Source organism: Oryx dammah, unplaced genomic scaffold, assembly GCF_014754425.2.
Source record: "Oryx dammah isolate SB20612 unplaced genomic scaffold, SCBI_Odam_1.1 HiC_scaffold_4, whole genome shotgun sequence".
In the NCBI taxonomy this organism is placed as follows: domain Eukaryota; kingdom Metazoa; phylum Chordata; class Mammalia; order Artiodactyla; family Bovidae; genus Oryx; species Oryx dammah.
The window spans coordinates 58,733,485-58,755,136 of NW_024070188.1; the positions used below are offsets into that span (position 1 = coordinate 58,733,485).

Sequence of the window (21,652 nt, forward strand, 5' to 3'; positions counted from 1 at the left end):
AGTTTGCTCAGGTTTGTGTCCATTGAGTCAGCAATGGTGTTTATTCAGGTCATATTCTCTTTTATACTTTGTTTTAGTCAGTAACAATATGCTGTCATTTCTGTTTTCGAAATATCTGTTAAAAACATTTTCTCAACTCTCCCCATAACTCCTGTCTTAATTTAGGTCTTCATCGTCTCTCACTGATAGACTGATTCACTTCAGTACAGAGTTCAGTTCAGTCGCTCAGTCGTGTCCGACTCTTTGCGACCCCTTGAATCGCAGCATGCCAGGCCTCCCTGTCCATCACCAACTCCCGGAATTCACCCAAACTCATGTGCATCGAGTCGGTGATGCCATCCAGCCATCTCATCCTCTGTCGTCCCCTTTTCCTCCTGCCCCCAATCCCTCCCAGCATCAGAGTCTTTTACAGTGAGTCAGCTCTTCACAGGAGGTGGCCAAAGTATTGGAGTTTCAGCTTCAGCATCAGTGCTTCCAATGAACACCCGGGACTGATCTCCTTCAGAATGGACTGGGTGGATCTCCTTGCAGTCCAAGGGACTCCCAAGAGTCTTCTCCAACACCACAGTTCAAAAGCATCAATTCTTTGGTGCTCAGCTTTCTTCACAGTCCAACTCTCACATCCATACATGACCACTGGAAAAACCATAGCCTTGACTAGATGGACCTTTGTTGGAAAAGTAATGTCTCTGCTTTTGAATATGCTATCTAGGTTGGTCATAACTTTTCTTCCAAGGAGTAAGCGTCTTTTAATTTCATGGCTGCAGTCACCATCTGCAGTGATTTTGGAGCCCCCCAAAATAAAGTCTGCCACTGTTTCCACTGTTTCCCCATCTTATTTCCCATGAAGTGATGGGGCCAGATGCCATAATCTTCATTTTCTGAATGTTGAGCTTTAAGCCAACTTTTTCACTCTCCTCTTTCACTTTCATCAAGAGGCTCTTTAGTTCTTTACTTTCTGCCATAAGGGTGGTGTCATCTGCATATCTGAAGTTATTGATATTTCTCCCAGCAATCTTGATTCCAGCTTGTGCTTCTTCCAGCCCAGCATTTCTCATGATGTACTTTGCATAAAAGTTGAATAAGCAGGGTGACAATATACAACCTTGACATACTCCTTTTACTATTTGGAACCAGTCTGTTGTTCCATATCCAGTTCTAACTGTTGCTTCCTGACCTGCATATAAGTTTCTCAAGAGGCAGGTCAGGTGGTCAGAATTTTCCACAGTTTGTTGTGATCCACACAATGAAAGGCTTTGGCATAGTCAATAAAGCAGAAATAGATGTTTTTCTGGAACTCTCTTGCTTTTTCAATGATCCAGCGGATGTTGGCAATTTGATCTCTGGTTCCTCTGCCTTTTCTAAAACCAGCTTGAACACCTGGAAGTTCACGTTCACATATTGTTGAAGCCTGGCTTGGAGTATTTTGAGCATTGCTTTACTAGCACGTGAGATGAGTGCATTTGTGCAGTAGTTTGAGCATTCTTTGGCATTGCCTTTCTTTGGGATTGGAATGAAAATTGACCTTTTCCAGTCCTGTGTTGTGAGAGGGCATCATAGGGCAGACACAGTGAAACCATAATCACAGAAAACTAGCTAATCTGATCACTTGGACCACAGCCTTGTCTAATTCAATGAAACTAAGCCATGCCATGTGGGGCCACCCAACACAGACAGGTCATGGTGGAGAGGTCTGATAGAATGTGGTCCACTGGAGAAGGGAATGGCAAACCACTTCAGTATTCTTGCCTTAAGAACCCCATGAATAGTATGAAAAGGCAAAATGATAGGATAGTGAAAGAGGAACTCCCCAGGTCGGTAAGTGCCCAGTATGCTACTGGAGATCAGTGGAGAAATAACTCCAGGAAGAATAAAGGGATGGAGCCAAAGCAAAAACAATACCCAGTTGTGGATGTGACTGGTGATAGAAGCAAGGTCCGATGCTATAAAGAGCACTATTGCATAGGAACCTGGAATGTCAGGTCCATGAATCAAGGCAAATTGGAAGTGATCAAATGAGATGGCAAGAGTGAACATTGACATTCTAGGAATCAGTGAACTAAAATGGACTGGAATGGGTGAATTTAACTCAGATGACCATTATATCTACTACTATGGGCAGGAATCCCTTAGAAGAAATGGAGTAGCCATCATGGTCAACAAAAGAGTCTGAAATGCAGTACTTGGATGCAATCAAAAATGACAGAATAATCTCTGTTCATTTCCAAGGCAAACCATTCAATGTCACGGTAATCCAAGCCTATTATTCACTTAGTGAGCTAGTATCTGGGGATTGTCTTAATCCATTTGGACTGCTATAATGAGATACTTCATGCAGTTTATAAAAACATATATTTGTTTCTCTTAGTTATGGAGGCTGGGAAGTCCAAGATGGTGGCTCCAGCATGGTTTTATGTGATGACAGCCCACCTCCTGATTCAAAGCCAGTGACTTCTCATTGTTTCCTCACATGATAGAAGGGATAGGAAGCTCTGTGGAGTCTCTTTCTTAAGAGCATTAATAACATTTAGAAAGCCTTCATTTTCAGAATCTAAGCACCTCCCAAATGGCTCAATTCCTGATTTGGAGGGGTTAGGCTTTTGCAGATGAATTCTGAAGGGGTACAAACATTCAGACCAAAGCAAGGAGCACCTGTTAAAAGCTAGGAATTAGTGATATACACCATCAATACTGTGTCTGCTTTTGTGGAATGTGTACTTTTTCTCTTGTTGCATTAAGCTCATATCTGTCTTTCAGTCCTCAGCCTGGCCCCTTCTACACTGTCTTATGCACCATCTCTACCCAGTCTGTTTTTTAAAAATCCTTCAATGGTCTTCATTGTCCAAATATTAAATTCCAAATTCTTCATCATTTATAAGGCCTTCAAAATATTATTTCTCTGACAAACCCTGTGATGGTGAAGTACCTACCTTTTTCCAGATTTAGTCTTTGAAACCTATGTCCGTTAACACATTATTGACTGGAGACCTGGAGACGTATGGGCTTCCCTTGTGGCTCAGCTGGTAAAGAATCTGCCTGTAATGTGGGAGACCTGGGTTTGATCCCTGGGTTGGGAAGATCCCCTGGAGGAGGGAAAGGCTACCCACTCCAGTATTCTGGCCTGGAGAATTCCATGGACTGTATAGTCCATGGGGTTGCAAAGAGTTGTACATGACTGAGCAAATTTCACTTTTACTGTCTTTAATATTGTGGCCCATAGGCATTAGTTTCTGAAAAACAGTCAATAACATGTTAAAACTTAGTTCAAAAATCACATCCTTTGTTGTCGTCCTCTCTTCCTTTGGCTGGGGTAGATTGTCCTCTGAACATGGATAACACTGTATAAACTCTCCTTTACTAGTCATGGTATCTTAAATATTATTCTTCCCTCATTTGACCATGAACAAATGAATAAAGCCTATAAAAAGAATTACTTTGAAGAGTGCAAAACTCTCACAATATCTAAAAGAATATATCTACTTCAGTCTTTCATCACATACTTATTAACCATGGTGTTTCCTTGGTGGATCAGTGGTAAAGAACCCACTTGCAATATAAGAGATGAGAGATGGGACTTTGACCCCTGGGTCAGGAAGATCCCCTGAAGAAGGGCATGGCTGTGCACTTTAGTATTCTTGCCTGTAAAATCCCATGGAAAGAGGAGCCTGTAGGTTTGCAGTCCATAGAGTCACAAAAGAGTCAGATATGACTTAATGACTAAGCAACAACGACAACAACTAGGACTGTGCATACTAGCTAATAAGTAATCAGTAAATGTGTTCTCTGGCATTACAATTAATACATTGAGAATAAATTAAAATAATATTAACTTTCTGGTTAATTATTTAAATAAAGATGTTTTGTAAAGCCATTGGTTTAAATATTTCTTTAAAAGCTTTGTTTTTTTAAACCACAGGAAGGTTGTCTCATTCTAACTCTTGCTTGAGAATGTCTGTCTAGTTTGCTTGTGTTATCTGGAGCTTCTTTAATTAGTCCCAAACTCAAGTTATCGTAGTCGTTCAAAAACTAACATTCACTTCAATGTGATTTCTATATATTCATTGGGCAGTTCATATAATTTCAGGTGATGAATCATAGGAAAAAAGGGTTTTAATATCATATCCTTCCCTTTTGGTTCTTATTTTAATATCATATCCTTCCCTTTTGGTTCTTATTTTTCTTGAAATTGTTCATGGACATAAGACTTTCATGGGTTTCATAGTGGGTTTTACAGTAACATTTTTAAGAAAGGTGTTCCTTTTTCTTTCTTTTTTTTTAAACTAATTACTCAAAGATATTTCTTTGCCCTTCCATCTCATGGTGTTGAGCTCTGTATTGAGAACATAGATGTTACATAATAGGGTAAGAATGATAATCTCTTTGCTGATCAGTTTTATTTTCATACAGTGTGGATATATACTCCAGATGCAAAAGAGAGTAAAGTTAATCAAGCAAACAATTGATTCCCCTGATTATAAAATATCTAGACCCAGAATTGAAAGCAAAGACACCGATTTTTGAAAGCATAGGGTTTTGTTTTTTTTTTTCAAAATGCATTCTTCTGAGATGAGGAAGGAAATAAGACTTCACTAAGAGCCAAGACTTCACTAAGAAAAAAATTGCAGCTTTGGAGAAATAACAAGATGTTACACTCCAGATACAACTGTGATGTAAAACATGGAGTTCAAGAACTTACCTGTATGGAAATCACAGGTTAGACTGGCTGGGATGTCATTATTCATAATATTTAACAAAAGGACACTGATGGAAGTTAGCTTTAAAGAACAATAGTGGAAACATCTCTAGGAATACTTGAAAGTATTTGTGAGCTGGAAAGAAAATGCTGATCTTTAAAATTCAAAACCTACTCTTAAGAAATACCACTTGTATCACAACTTATACTCATGTTGTATGTTCACGGCATATATCCAATAGACTATTTTTTCACTTCCAAGCTGCATATTAGAAGTTAAAGTGCCTTGGGATGCTATAGGCTGCATAAATAGACCATGGGAATGTAAACACCCAGACTGTATGACTATGTACTTGGTAATTAATGTATCTTGTTTACATTCCATATTAACTAAGAAATTTTTGAAATGGCCTTTACTTTGCATATAATGTACGCATTAAAACCATGATAGTCAGACATAGTATCTGTGCTTGAAGTTAAATTGTGAGAGGCAATGGATGTGTGCTTTACCTTATTTTAGAGAATATACCACAGACTTTTGACCAGGATTGGATAGCATATACTAAAAGCAAAAGTTTTTTTTTTTTTTTCTCATCCTTTACCTTGTGTGGGTTAAAAGCCACAAAGTTGAAATATAGTCTGCAAAGTATACTTCAAATATATATGAGAAGTCTGTGAGCAATGCCGAAACTTAATTGATATGCTGAGAAATATATAAAACATACAGCCACTGGATTGAGAAAATGAAAATTAATATGTGAATGGTTTAGCTAACACTAGGCTTTGCCCCCAGAACCTGGTGTTTATTATTGTGCACTTTAGTAGGAGACAGAAGCAGTATCAATTGGAAAAACATTTCTTAGTGAATTGAGAACTGTATGGCTTTCCAATTCCTAAGTGGGAAACCTGGTTCTTTGGTTTCTTTGTTCCTACTTAAGCAAGTCCCAAGCTATTTTAGCTGAACATTTTACATACTAATGGAGTCTAGGGAAGTGACTTTGGCAGCTGTTCATGGGATAATAATGAAATACACTATTTAATACTGCATGCTGCTGCTGTAAAATGTGGGGAGTATTTTATAGAGATCCTGGTGAGTAGAGCTGTATCCACTTTAAGTTTAGCGAGTGTGTGAAACTGAATGAGGAAGTTCTTTTTTCACATGAGACTAACTAGTACTCTTTTCTTACAGGTAAAGAAAACGTGCACAGAATCAGATGTTCCCGAACCCCAGAATTCCAGGTACAGTAAGACAGAGGCCAAGACTCCACTAAGAAAAATTGCAATTTTGGAGAACTAATACGATGTTATACTCCAGATACAACTGTGATGTAAAACATGGGGTTTAAGAACCTATCTGTATGGTTCTCATTAGACTGGCTGGGATGTCATTACTCGTGATATTTAATAAAAGGACACTGATGGAAGTTAGCTTTAAAGAACAACAGTGGAAACATCTCTAGGAATACTTGAAAAATATATTCCCATAGTATTTATTAAGTTCGTCCTCAATTTTCTTTCTATTCTCTTCTTAGAATGTATTCACATCTGAAATTTTTTCCAGAAACTGAATATCTTTTAAATCTGTGTTTACTGAAAATCTACCTTTTTTTTTTTTCAGTCAAATGTTGCTAGATTTAAGAATGTCATTAAACTGAAACAACCAAAATTAACTTGGCATTCTCTTTGTGCTTAGTCACTTCATTCTTGTCCGAGTCCTTGAGACCCCAATCTACTGTAGCCCACCAGATTCCTCTGTCCTTTGGAATTCTCCAAGCAAGAATACTGGAGTGAGTTGCCATGCTCTCCTCCAGGGTATCTTCCCAACCCAGGGATTGAACCCAGGTCTCCCACAGTGCAGGTGAATTCTTTACCACCTGAGCCACCAGGGAAGCCCAAGAATACTGGAGTGGGTAGTCTATCCCTTCTCTAGGGGATCTTCCTGACCCAGGAATTGAACTGGGGTCTCCTGCATTGGAGGCAGATTCTTTACCAGCTGAGCTATCAGGGAAGCCCTGATATTCTTTTTATGTTTATATAAAGCCTGAAGAAATGGTGAATTAAAGTGATCAGACCACTACATACAGGACTTTGGCACCATTTAATTGTTTGTGCCTGGACCAGGTGCACAACAGACATTTTTAGGCCTATACATTTTCACTGTTTTTGTTTAAAAATCCAGGCCTCAATTTTAAAGGTCAGTAAAAGTATTTTAAATACTATTACAATAGCAGTCAGGTGGCGCTAGTGGTAAAGAATTCATCTGCTAGTGTTGGAGACACAAGAGATTCACGTTTGATTCCTGGGTCAGGAAGATCCCCTGAAAGAGGGCGTGGCAACCCACTCCAGTAGTCTTGCTTGGAAAATTCCATGGACAGAGGAGCTTGGCAGGCTATAGTCCATGGGGTCACAAAGAGTTGAACAAGACTGAACACGTACACACACACACCCTTCATATAGTAATATTGGGTTGGCCAAAAAGTCTGTTCAGGTCTTTCATACTATCACAGAAAAACCTGAGCAAAATATTTGGCCAACCTAATATATGGTATAACTCAATTTATTGCATTAACAAATTTGTGTTTAATGATGAAATGGGTCTAAGTTTATTTTGTCCTACTCACTCCAGCCTATGATGTTTATAATGATTTTCTTGGTACAGTAAAACAATACAGATATGGGTATAATGTTAATGACCACCGTATTTTCCTTTTAGAAAGCAAGTATATACTATATACAGTCCATTTACAATTTGAGTAAATCTTGTTCTTATGTAATATGATATTCCTGTAGTTAATTCCTATATATATATTAGGGATAGATAGTGAAATGATTGTATGTGTTTTTTTCTCTTGAATCATCAAAAGTATTAATATATGATATCGTATAGGATTTTTGACATTTGATCTTTGTCTTTTATGATTAGGTATTAATATAGAACCAAGTAGTTTTAGTTTATTGGAACGTTAGGAAATGGGTGAACTATTAAATTTTTTCTTACAAAGTAGAGTAATTCTGGAGAAGGCAGTGGCACCCCAGTCTAGTACTCTTGCCTGGAAAATCCCATGGACCGAGGAGCCTGGTGGGCTGCAGTCCATGGGGTCGCTAAGAGTCAGACACGACTGAGCGACTTCACTTTCACTTTTCACTTTCATGCATTGGAGAAGGAAACGGCAACCCACTCCAGTGTTCTTGCCTGGAGAATCCCAAGGACGGGGGAGCCTGGTGGGCTGCCATCTATGGGGTTGCACAGAGTCGGACACGACTGAAGCGACTTAGTAGCAGCAGCAGCAGTAGCAGCAGCAGCAGAGTAATTCAGGACATATGGAGAGAGGAAACTCAAGCTCTATTGCTTGTGGATATTTCCTTCCTGACCATTTTGCTGACATCTATGAGAAATCCACCTATGACTTGTTATTTAGCTAATTAGATACTCTTTGCAAGCTGCTGGTCTTGATGGGTAGTAGGGAAAACAGAACAACATAATTATTATTTTTATTAATACTGTATATCAATTTTTTTGAGGCCACTCAAGAGTTTTGAACAAATAGTGCTGTATGTACTTTAATAAATTTTAAACAAGCAGAAGGTCAGTAAACTGATTCAGTGTTTACAGTTTATATCAGTAAGTTCAAGAAGAGAGAGTTCAGATTTCAATGTATTTAAACCTGGAACTAGATCATTCTCTTATCTAGGAAATCCAAGCCCATATAGCCTTAAAAATACAGTTTTACATTTATGGTAAATAAGTGATGTTTAATAGATTATTTTAAATACTTTTTATTATATATTATTATACAATATATATTAATTGAAAAATATCTTGACTTCTTATAAACTACTATTTAGTTGCCATGGACTAGCTGCTTATAAAAGTTTTCTAATCTGCAATGTATGGATCCTTTCCATGTATGCATGTTCAGTTGTGCCTGACTCTTTGTGACCCCATGGGCTGTAGCCCACCAGACTCCTCTGGGTTTTTCCAGGTAAGAATATTGGAGTGGGTTGCCATTTCCTCCTCTAGAGGGTCTTCCTGACCCAGGGATCAAACCTGTGTCTCCTGCATTGGCAGGTGGATTCTTCACCACCGCACCACCTAAGGCAAATCAATTTCTAAGGGCACTAAAGCTTAGTGATATAAAAAATAAACAAAACAAATCTTATTTATAAAACCCCAAGATGGAAAGGCCTTCAAGAAAACCTGAAATTGTTTATTGGTTCAGTGTTGCCCAAACATTTTAATAATGTCTGGTCCTTTCTCCTAACTTTTGGTGCAAAAGACAACCTCCACACCTTCACAATGTCAAGGAACAGAAAGAGATGGCTTTTCTTGGATTCTCTGTTTACTCACAGATGTTAGAGCTGGAAGTGCCATAATGGCCTTATTTAGTGCAGTGACGGAACACCAATTAGAGAATAAGAAGAGCTAAAGAACATGGTGCACAGAAAGGATACAATAACTTGCGAACAGTCAACAAGTCAAGGGAGGCCAAAAACAGTATTCAGTATATGCATGTACTGAGGTTCAGTTTTTATGAACAACTGAAAAAAAAACTACATGAAAATGCTTTTATTATAGACACTGAACAGCATTACTTTAGTGTATACCGGTAACGGGTACATTCTTTTTGCTTATTAAGGACCACAAACATTCATGTTCTCTCTCCCCCCAACTCCTTCCCTTCCCTGTGTGTGTGAGAGAGAGAGAAAGAGAGAGAGATTTAAGGCCTGGGGCTAAGTAATTCTATTCTAAACAAATCTAAAATAAAGAACTGAGCTCAAAATGAAATACTGTATCAGCACAAAATGCATGGGAGCTGGAGACCCACTGCCTTATAAAATGCTCCCTGTCTTGGAACCTAAAGCTAATATCATTCATTTATTTAGCTAGCTTTATAGTGTGTTGGTTTTGGATTTGAAAAGATTAGAATAAATGCAGATGGAAAGTGTTTTTACAGTAGGGAAGTAATTAAATTGGGCGTGGAGACTTTGTCAGGGAAATTCTTGGAGTGACATATGTGTATCAGCAAATTCTTTGTCTTGCTTGGCCTTAATTCCTCTTTTGGAAAGAGGCTCTTGAGCTGCCAGTGTGCATAGTAGATTAGTAAAAAGAGAGTTTACAAACCCATGCAATATCAGGAAGGTAAAATGTCCTCTTAGAAAGAACATTATGTATATATACTGGACAGATGTATTTGTTCAGTTTCATAATACTGTGTTGAACTTGATGGTACATGGAAAGCAATAGAGTGTGCTTCGTAGAAAAACTGACATTCCTTAAATGTACTTTTTTTTTTTTCTCTTTCCTCTGTGTCATAACAATGTTGAGAATGTAGTGTTTTTGGCCTTTGTTCCTAAAATTCATGTTAACCTTAAAATGGGTACATGAGAAAACTAAGTTTTATTTCTCATGCTTTATCTTACCCTAAAATTAAGTCTTACTAGACCATTTAAAACAAAAGCTGATGTGTCATTTTTATGTTGATTTTTTTCTATGTTCATGGTGACTTTTTGCAGATTTGTGTCTTACATGAGCCATCCGTAAACATACATGGTTTTTGTTTAATTTTAATGTAATATATATCACCTAGATGAGTGAAGTTAGAAGGTTCTATGAGCTTCACCTGTTTTTTTAGCTCTTCTACCTTTCATTTGTCATATGAGGTGAAGTAATTTATTTCATTCTTGGCAAATATCTTAGAGTGCCTGTATGTTAAAATAGTTTCCATAATACCAAATGATACCTCTGTTGAATTTCTGTTTCTCTTCACTTTTTCCTTTTTGGGCTCTAACTAATAGAGCATTTTCACCAAGAAGAGATCAAGAGCTTAGAAAGGAAGTAAAACTCAAATCAGGCAGTTTTGTTACGTACTTGTTTTGTTAATTAAGAAATGCATGGAAATAAAAATTTTGGTGAATTTGAGCTCTGAAGTGACTTCTAGGAATTATACCAGTTCTTTTCCTATTTTTGCTCTCATTGTGGCTACAGTATTGCCAGTAGATTATAATAAAGAGATCTAAAGGAGAATATTAAAGTATATACATAGGAAGTACTTATGGTATGGATTGCTAAGATGATAGTTTTTGCACCTGGTGAATGACAAAAGACTCTATGTGTAATGGGGAGGGTTCCCTAGTCAATACCAACTACAACTATCAAGAGAAAGGCAGAACAACTCTCCAGCTTTCAACAAAGCTTTGGAATTAGTCTCAGTTTAATATCATAATATTTAAGTGAACCTCAGGAAGTTTAGTTATTCAATGTCTATGTTTTAAAAGCTTAAAAACAGCAACTAATTCATCTTATGTAAATAGTTATGATTTGACAATGTTATATTTAAAGGTATTAAGTTATACATGATTATTTTCTAGTAAAATAATTATTGCAATAATTCCAGAAGTCTGAAATGTTTATCTGTATATAATTGCCTGTCAAAAAAATTAAATGTCATATTTTTTCATAGCAGTGAAAGCTGAGGGGCTCCTTGCTGAAAACGCACATTGTATTTCACTGTGTCAAACCAGAGGGGCATCTAACCTAATTTTCTGTCTCTAAGAAACAGCAAAAATTATTAATACCAGGTTGCATTTCCTCAAATTTTCATAATGTAGTTCCAGTCAACTTAGATTCTTGCAGTAACACAACTGGCTGTGTAGTTCATGGAATTATTTTCACTTCTTAGACTTAGTTACATTATTGTCTATCTTCAGATCTTGAGATTCTATTCTTGATCATTTTTTGCTTTCCTTCCATTTCATGTTTTTTTTTTTTCACATACAATGTCTGTTGACAGCTCTTGACGTAGCCCATAATGTCTAGAATGCTCTGGCCACTTCCTATTACTCTAGTCTCAGTGTCAATCAGGCTTCCTCTGTCAGAAGATCTACATTTACAGATGCCAAGCTTCTCCTTCCAGAGGCTGGATCATTTCTTCCCTTCTTTGACTAGAACCCCCTGCCCCCAGCTTTGCTCACCTACTGAACTTCAACTCATCCTTCTGGTGTTTCTCTCTGTGCATTGCTTCTTTCTTAGGGGAGCCTTTGCTGGCCAGCCAGCTACCTCTGGTCCTACTGTCATAGGGCATCATGGCCTCATCTGCTTCTCCTTCAGAGTAGCCTCATTTGATTAATACCTGCTTCATGCACTACACTATAAACTCCACAAAATGAGGGACCATCTCTGCTTTCTATTGCTCCCCATTGTAGCATTAGGGTACAGTGCAGGGCCTAACGTATAGCAGATCTTCAACACGTACCTGTTAAATGAATGTGCTCAGTGCTTAGTCTTGTCTGACTCTGCAGCCTCATGGACTGTAACCCACCAGGCTCCTCTGTCCTTGGGATTTCCCAGGCAAGAATATTGGAGGGGGTTGCTATTCCCTACTCCAGGGGATCTTCCCGACCCAGGGATTGAACCCTCATCTCTTGTGTCTCCTGCACTGGCAGGTGAATTTCTTTACCACTAGCACCCCTGGGTAACTTCCAAATATACACAATCAGCATGCAGTCTCTCCTAGGAGAGATACAAACTCCTAATGTAATTTTATTAGGGATTTCTCCCAGCCATCTGAAACTCCCTTTGAACAGAATCATAATGGTTACTTTTCCTCCCCCAGCATCTTTTCTGCCCAGTGATAATGCTCTCAGTTGTCCTGCCTCAGAACTTCAGAATAAGCCTTCTTTCTTTCTTTCCTTTCCCAGATCCTGTTGGTCATCAAACTATGTATTGAAATTCACTTTTCCCTGCCCCTGCCCCTGATCACTGCCACTAAGAAAGTTCAAGCTTCTGTCACCTCACTTCTGAACTAACAACAAATCCTCTGTGGCTTCATTGGATATCAACCTTGCCTTTCTAGTCTGTGGGATTTTTGGACAAGCCTTTCTTAAATAATATACTTTCCATAGGGCATTAGTCATTACTGACAGACAGTATTTAGTAGATATTCAGAGTATATATAGAAGCATGAACCAATAACCTTCAAAGTGAAATTGTGGGCAAGATGTTAAAAATAAGGACATATACTATTCATGCCTATTCGCTGTCCATAAGATATCAAGGATTACCTGGACTACCTGTTACTCACTTTCCTTGTGCCCTTATTCTAGTATGCTAGCTATTCATTGATTCCAGTTAATTTTCATCCTGTAGTTCCAGATTGACAGTCAAGTACATGAAATTCCAGAAAAAAGAAAAAAGATATATATATATGCCAGTTGCTTAGGTACCTTGATTTTCAGTCCCTTCTCCTGTCACCATTTCCTGCATAGACATTAGAGTAAAATATCCTATTTGTGTACTATGCAGTTACCTGAGAGCATCTGTGTAGGACAGTATGCTCATCCTACAGATGAGCTCATTTCACTGAGGAATGGTTGAGAATGGTACACCAGAGTATAGCCTGAGTGCTGAACACTGTGGACTAAAGTGGTTAGGAAGAGTTGAATGGAAGATATAGGGCAACAGCTAGGTATCAGAGGACAGATAAGATTCAAAGAAATGGGGGAAAGAGAAACCACAGTAAGGTTAAGAGTGAGGGAAAGAACTAGAAACTGAAATGAAAGATATCTTTTATGGATGGTTGGTGACTAGTCTTAATTTGATATGTGTGGAGAAATAGTTGAGGAGATTGGAAAATAGGTAAATTTGCATAGATTGTGCTTGGCTTGGATTCCTAGTTATTTTAGTTAGGACCTTTATTAGTTGTAGCTATTAGTGTGAAAAAGTTTAGGTAGAAAAGGGGAGGTTTTTGTTGTTTTGTTCTGATTTTAAACAGGAGTATAATATTTTAGATAAATTGAGAAGCTAGGGCTCGCTGGATCTCATAAGGTCTGGGAACCAGGGACTGACTTTCTGTTTATCTCTTATACACTGTGTCCTCACTACTTGGCTGCTTCAATGTCTTTCTCTCTGTTTATGCCCATTGGCTGCTCTGTCTTATTTTTGCTCCTGGACTTGTAATAGGAGGAAAATGTTCCTGTGACACTGCTTCTTTCTGATTTTTAAATTTTTACCTCTTTAGGTGTCCATATAATAGAATCTCTCTCTTTTTCTTTATTTCTCTTCCAAATTTCCAGGAAAGAGAATGATACCTGAGTGGCTTTCCAGAGCCACGTCTGGGAGCGTATGACTCAGTGGGAAGAACAACTTCCAAGGAAAGGATGCTGAGCAGATAACTTGATCAAATGCCCTCAACCTTCTACCTCTTTCCTACTTCATCCAGCACTCTTGCCCCAAGTCCTTCATTTTAATCCAGCACGTATCATTTCTCTGATTACATATAACTCACTGGTTATCTATTTCACTAGTATGGAGATTTGGAGCTCAATTTTATATCAGACATCTACAAACTATGGTCTGCAAAGCAGAGATCTCTTAAGAGAGCATTATGTGGAGTGGCAACCAGACTTAAAAGTAAGACGAGTTCCTTTCACCTCTTTTTATAAACCCTGCTCTCAATTTTTAACCTTCTTGCTCCTATCCTCAAGTTGACCAGTTAAACCCAATCTCCTTTTCTGCTCTCAAATACCAATCCAAATATAAATCTCTTCCTCCATTTCCTGTGGTTAATCCAGTTGTTAGATAATAGATGAATGCACTTCATCCTGCAAATTAAATTATTTATTTTTCAGAAGGCAGTTTTGCTAAAATGACTGTCTAGGTTTGGACTTCCTTTCTTTTGAAGCCAACTCTCAAGCATACCTAAAGAAATACACTAGCCATTAATCAGCTGGAGTCCAAACTTGAAATTTTGGCCACCTGCCTTTCAGGCATTAGGAGGTCACCAGTGGATTTCTGATCGGGTAATAACGTTATTAAAATTGTACTTGCGATGACAGATCAGTCATGGCACAGGTGCGTGGAGGCAAGGGAACCAACAGTGAAACTTACTTAAAAGACCTGAGAGACACTTAGCAAATTGTGGTTATTTTGGAGAAGACATTATATACAATTTTTTTCATGGTTTAAACACATTTTCTAAACTTTCTACATCATGTATTTCTGTGTGTGTTAAGAATATAAAATAATAGATTTGACTTGAAAGAGACATGGTGGCAGGGGAAGGAATCTGGCTTCTTCTTTCTGACAAAATGCATTATTCTCCCAAAATGAGAAAACTCCTGACTTCCCCGCATGTATTCGTGATGACTTCCAGAGAATGGCTATATTCCTGGCCAGTCACTTCTACAGTAAACTGAGTTCCTCTGAAGTCTTTATGGTTAATAATCTAAAGCAGTTTTTCTGGAGATTGTGAGCTGCTTTGAATTAATTTGGTCAGAGTAACACATCACATAAAGTAGCATTTGTTTAGTGACTTTTATCCAGAAGATCAGAGGAGCTAAGATAAGACATTACTTTGCATCACAGTAATAATTAAAATTGTTATTCAACGTGAGTAGAAACATTGAGGGTCCCGTTTTATATTGGATCAACTTAAAATGAGAACAAACTAGAGGACCTTAGTTTTCTTTTCAGCAGTTCAATTATAGGGACATTTATTCTTGCCCTTCAAGTTATCGTTTATTGGGTATCACTTGTGTGTCAGGCACTGGTTTGAGAGTTTGAGATAATTGAGTGACAAAATAGAAGCATAGCTAACAGTGGAGTATCTTAGAAAGCGATTAGTTCTTGTGATAAAAGGGGAGATGAGGAGTATTGGGGGAGTAGATTGTGGTTTTCAATTGGATGATACTTAAGTAAAGATTTGAAGTTAAGTCAAGAAGAAAGCGGGGGAAAGTGCACTCCCTTTGGGTTGAGCAATGCACAGGCCCTTCCATGGACGCTTGCCTGGCACGTTCAAGCAACAACTAGAACAGTGTAGCCAAAACAGAGAGCCCAGGGTTTCAAATTTGAAATAGCCACATTCTAAAAAAAGCAACTATTTCTAGTCTTTCCCGTATTTTCAAAAATATTTACTTGGAATTTACATAAATCAGTTGCAAATATTTTTTCTTGACTCATCAGTAATAGTTTCTGGCAAGCACCTCATCCATCATTGCTACAAGGTGGGGCTGATCCCCAGCCAGGAACGCCTCTCTTTGCCACACCACACACATTCTCTAATACCAGTGCTCTCTTCTGATCAGAAGACTTCAAGCGTCTTCAAAAGCCTGAAGCCTGTTTGGTTTCTTCTTTTTGTTTGTTTAAGAAATGCTGTTAAAGTTGCAACCATAAATATAGATTAGAGCTTAGTAAAGATTCTAAAACTTTGAGTCGTAAAGGTACAGTGATTCTGCTCATTATCTCACATTTAATCATCACATCTCAGTTGTCTTAGCAACCTACACAAGGTTCTCATTTGCTTTCCAGTAAGCCAAAGGATGAATGGATTCTTTGTTCATGTGTTTATGAATTTCTATCACCTGATACTTGATGTCTTTCTGGCATGCTTACTGTGCCAAATAACTGTCTTTATATTCTTAACGTTCATGTAACCAAAATTAAACTCTGCTTTTCCTAAAAAAGTAAATTTCTAATGGAAAAATATCCACCCTCAGATAAACATAAATAAGCTTATATTATAAAATGTTTTTTTGTAATTATAATTAACTTTCAAAGCTCAGCAAACTTGCCACACTCAGTTATCCAACAGATTTGACCTACACAGGCATACTTGTGAACTATAGAGAAAGAAAAAACCCTGTTGACAGAGCTAAGTGTCCAAGAGTCGATTCCCCCAAACTCACATGCTTGCTTCTCTCTGATGCTGTCTTGGAGTGTATGTTCTCTAAAACTACATATATCTCTAGTTTTCAAGTGTGTGCTCTGCTCAGTCATGTCTGACTCTTTGCAGCCCTGTGGACTGTAGCCCACCAGGCTCGTCTGTCCATGGGATTTTCCAGGAAAGAATACCAGAATGGGTTGCCATTTGCTACTCCAGGGTATCTTCCTGATTTAGGGATCGAACCCACATCTCTTGTGTCTCCTGCCTTGCAGGGGGATTTTTAACCACTGTGCCACTTGGGAAGCCCAGGTTTTTTCAGACTCATACCATAATAAGGTGGATGTGGCCCTGCTCACTTAACATACTAAGCAAATATGGTAGACTGAGTTTGGATTCCAGCTGTTTGGCCTTGTTGCAAACTACTTTACTTCTCTGTGCCTCAGATATCCTTATCTGTAAAATGGTAATATACCATTCTCCCATGGGGTTCTTTTAAGGACTAAATGAAGCAATGTAGGGAAGACACTTAAAGAAGTACCTACTACATATTACGTGAATTTAAACAACTGGTCCTATTACAAATAGTCATAGTGATAGTATTGACAAGTGACAGCATGACATAAAAAGAATAGAACATGAAGCATAAATGTAAGAATGCAAAAGGCTTAATCATATGGGATGTTGTGGCATAGTGCTAGAAGCCCCTTATGCATTAGAAATGTCTGAGGGCAACACTTAGTACAGTCTAATGACTCTCAGTTGCTCACCTTGATTCTTCAGGTAAAAGTTAAATTGTGTTTATCATCATAACACATTTTAGAATTACTTCTATACAAAGGGACTTCCTTTTAAATGTCCTGTTGATTGAAATATTCTGTTCTATAGGCTTGACTTAAATAAGAGCTTGTCTGTTGCATTCTGTCATGTGATTAGTTTGTAGAAATTCCATACTTCTCAAAAATAATACCATCTTTTCAAGAACACACACAACCTTATTACATGAAGTGATATTGTTGTAGCCATGCATGCCGGGAAACAAACTCATTCAGAAGGACAGTGCAGACAGTGGAGTGCAGATTATTACACCCACAGCCCCAAGGCAGAGTCTCCTCTTAGCCAAGACCCCTGACCAATTTTTGTGAAAACCTTACATACCCTAAGTGTACATGCTCAAACCCACCTCCCCAAATTCTCTGAAACTAGTCTGAACAAAGGAAAAGGAAGAACAGTCAAAGATAACCCGTGATAAAACCATGATGGGTATGCCTTAAACCTAGGTAGTTAACAGTGGACAACTATCAATAAGCCTGTGGTCATACCCCAATAAACATAACACAATTTATGATTCTATTCGGTTACACAGATAATTAGGGTATTCTTTTAGGTGATGAGCCCTGGCGCTCTTCCATCGGCGGGGGCGGGGGGTGGGCAGGGAGCGTTGGGTTGCGGGGGCGGGGGGGGTCTGTTTTCCCAGTTGGTATGTCGTTTCCATAGATACTGAGCATATAGCTCAAAGTCCACCATCCGACCCAAGATGGAGTCCTGCTTTCAAGGTGGATCTTGTTCTGTCTGTTTCCTCTTTCATTCCCCCTTTTTGATGCTCTTAACTCATACTATGAGCATCACTCATAGGGATATATTGCACCCTGGCTCTCTGACCACCAGTTTGGGAGAATGATACCAACCTTTGGGTTACAGAGTTCATAATACACTCTAAAATGCAGGATCCACAAAGCAGAACTATCAAGGCAACAGGTAACAATGGTAAATATAGTTTTCTGCCAATCACCCTTCACCCATTATAGGACCAAAGTCCAGAAAGGAATGTTTTCATTTGACATTGCTTTTACCTGGTTTTTCATGTCATCTAAAGCAGCTGATACATTGCCAGATAAATCAGCAATATAGACACAACATTCAACCTTAATTATAGCACAGGTCCCTTCTTGAGCAGCTGTGAGCATGTCCAAAGCCATTCTAGTTTGAATTACCACTTTTCTCATTTGGATTTGTTCTTCATTTAAGGCTTGGATGGTTTTAGCACCATCTAGGAGAGCCTGTTTTGTGCAATTAGTCCAGGCCTGTACTTTAATCATATTTGTTGTCCCTATAAAAGGTACAAATAAGGCAGCAATATACTCATACCATTGAAACACAGACCTCGTCCACCTCACATGTAAATAAGGTAGATTTACCAGGGCTTGTTGTAGGTTAAGCTTTATGCTGCCATGGGCAAAAGTGAATCCCAGTGTGCAGTGGCCTACCCAGCCAATTGGTAACCAAGGCCAAAGGTTAGGCCCACAAAGCCATTGGGTTCCATTTGGTGCCATCCAGCAGATTCCAGGGTTGTATTTCCAATCAGAGCCTGGCCAATGGATGGACTGGTTGGGGTGGTATGTGACCGCAAATGTTCATTTACATTTTTCGGGTGATAGGTACCCCATATATTTTAGTTCTTTTGGGTCTAATGGAGGTCACCAAACTCTACCCTTCATTCTTTTTGTTCCCAGCATATAGCAGCAGGAGTAATTGACCCTTTTCTGGGGTAATCCAGAAATACTCATCCCAGACTTGGTAGAATTGTTCAACGTACCTAGAGGCCTGTCCTTCCTTGCCGGTCAGGGAGTTATTTTCCTTTTGTTCTTTAAATATTAGGTATAGGCTTTTGTTACTCCTATGAAATTGGTGTTTACATCAAATGTAACCCCATGACCCACCAAGGAAGTCCATCCATCTTGGACAGAGGCATAGCCCCACAACACAGCAGTTGGAGGTGTTGTGGAAGTCCACGTAGGAATGTGTCCATGAGATGAAAACATTGTCCTGAGTTGAAATGGAAGTTAAATTCAAATGGAAGTTAAATTGATGAGGCCAAGCAGTAGGAGTTGAATATGCGGCTTCATCCTGAAGGGGCTCATCCAGGATCTTCTTTTCCTTATTCTTCTTAAGAATGATCTTAGTCTCTTGAGGGTCAGTGGGGTACCTCTGCGCAGTCCATTCAGCATTTTCTGGGTCAGCATGGTATGTTCTCTTCATCCTCATGTGGCGGATCCAGGGAGTAACACCTTCAACTTTAACTGCTCCAGGGGTCGTTAGAACAACAGTGTATGGACCCTTCCACTGTGGGGCCAAGGAGTCGTGTTTCCAGTCCTTGACCCACACCTGATCTCTGGGCACAAATTTGGGAATCTGTTTCCCAAGAGAGAATGGCACCCTTTCTTGTACAAACTTAGTTACCTGATTTATTACCTTACCCAGTTGTTCCATCTGCTGTGAAATCTCATCTCCCCTTCAGTTCAGTTCAGTTCAGTCCCTCAGTCATGTCCGACTCTTTGCGACCCCGTGAACCGCAGCACTCCAGGCCTCCCTATCCATCACCAACTCCAGGAGTTCACCCAAACCCATGTCCATAGAGTCAGTGATGCCATCCAATCATATCATCCTTTGTCGTCCCCTTCTGCTTCTGCCCTCAATCTTTCCCAGCATCAGGGTCTTTTCCAATGAGTCAGCTCCTCCCATCAGGTGGCCAAAGTATTGGAGTTTCAGCTTCAACATCAGTCTTTCCAATGAACACCCAGGACTGATCTCCTTTAGGATCAACTGGTTGGATCTCCTTGCAATCCAAGGGACTCTCAAGAGTCTTCTCCAACACCACAGTTCAAAAGCACCAATTCTTTGGCACTCAGATTTCTTTATAGTCCAGCTCTCATATCCATACATGACCACTGGAAAAACCATAGCCTTGACTAGACGGACCTTTGTTGGCAAAGTAATGTCTCTGATTTGTAATATGCTGTCTAGGTTGGTCATAACTTTCCTTCCAAGGAGTAAGTGTCTTTTAATATCATGGCTGCAATCACCATTTGCAGTGATTGTGGAGCCCAGAAAAAAAAGTCAGCCACTGTTTCCCCATCTATTTGGAATGAAGTGATTTGACTGGATGCCATGATCTTCGTTTTCTGAATGTTGAGCTTTAAGCCAACTTTTTCACTCTCCTCTTTCACTTTCATCAAGAGGCTTTTTAGTTCCTCTTCACTTTCTGCCATAAGGGTGGTGTCATCTGCATATCTGAGGTGATTGATAATTCTCCTGGCAATCTTGATTCCCACTTGTGCTTCTTCCAGCCTAGCGTTTCTCATGATGTACTCTACATATAAGTTAAATAAGCAGGGTGAGAATTACAGCATTGACGTACTCCTTTTCCTATTTGGAACCAGTCTGTTGTTCCATGTCCAGTTCTAACTATTGCTTCCTGACCTGCATATAGGTTTCTCAAGAGGCAGGTCAGGTGGTCTGGTATTCCCATCTCTTTCAGAATTTTCCACAGTTTATTGTGATCCACACAGTCAAAGGCTTTGGCATAGTCAATAAGGCAGAAAGAGATGTTTTTCTAGAACTCTCATGCTTTTTCAGTGATCCAGCGGATGTTGGCCATTTGATCTCTGGTTCCTCTGCCTTTTCTAAAACTAGCTTGAACATCAGGGAGTACACAGTTCATGTATTGCTGAAGCCTGGCTTGAGGATTTTAAGCATTACATTACTAGCGTGTGAGATGAGTGCAATTCTGCGGTAGTTTGAGCATTCTTTGGCATTGGCTTTGTTGACACCTGTTTTGTTATTGGAGGAGGCCTCCCATACACAGTTTCATAGGGAGAATAGCCATGGGACCATGGGGTCATCCTGAGTCTGAGCAGAGCCGTTGGAAACAAGCCACCCAGGAGCAGTCAGTCTCTATAATCCACTTGGAGAGTGTCTCTTTAAGTGTCCGGTTGGTTCCTTCCACAATCCCATAACTCTGGGGCCTATATGCTGTATGTGCTTTCCGCTTGATGTTTGAAGTTTTGCTTTCTTGTTATACTAAATCAGCTACGAGAGCCAGGCCATTGTCTGATCCAATGCTGGTAAGAAATCCAAATATGGGAACTATTTCCCTAAGCAGGCACCAGGCTACTTCTGATGCTCTTTCAATCCGGGTAGGAAAAGCTTCTATCCATCCTGGGAATGTACATACCATGACCAGCAGGTAATGGTCATGTCTGTGAGGTTTCATTTCAGTGAAGCCCACTTCCAGGTATTCAGAGGGCAGGGTGCCTTTTAGCTGAATCCCTGGAGGTTCCTATCTGTGCCAAGAGGCAATATTGACTTGTGAGCAGGCAGTGCAGTCTGAGAGTTTGTCCTGCATAGGGAAGAGAGGCAGGGAACCAAGAAATATTTTCGAATCAGCTCTTCCAGTTTATCATGGCCTAGGTGGGTCACTTGGTGTGTTTGGCTTAGCAGAGTGGGTGCCAGCTCCTCTGGT

At 39.3% G+C, this 21,652-nt stretch overlaps 1 protein-coding gene across 8 annotated transcripts in view; it reads left to right on the top strand.

Annotated features, from left to right (window-relative positions):
* EYA4 (EYA transcriptional coactivator and phosphatase 4) overlaps positions 1-21,652 on the top strand; it is a 367,841-nt gene that overhangs the window by 205,928 nt on the left and 140,261 nt on the right. For all 8 annotated transcript variants that reach the window (XM_040239258.1, XM_040239259.1, XM_040239262.1 and 5 more), the window contains exon 3: positions 5,883-5,932. In XM_040239258.1, coding sequence (XP_040095192.1) covers positions 5,883-5,932 — 50 coding nt within the window. The remainder of the gene's footprint in view (positions 1-5,882; positions 5,933-21,652) is intronic.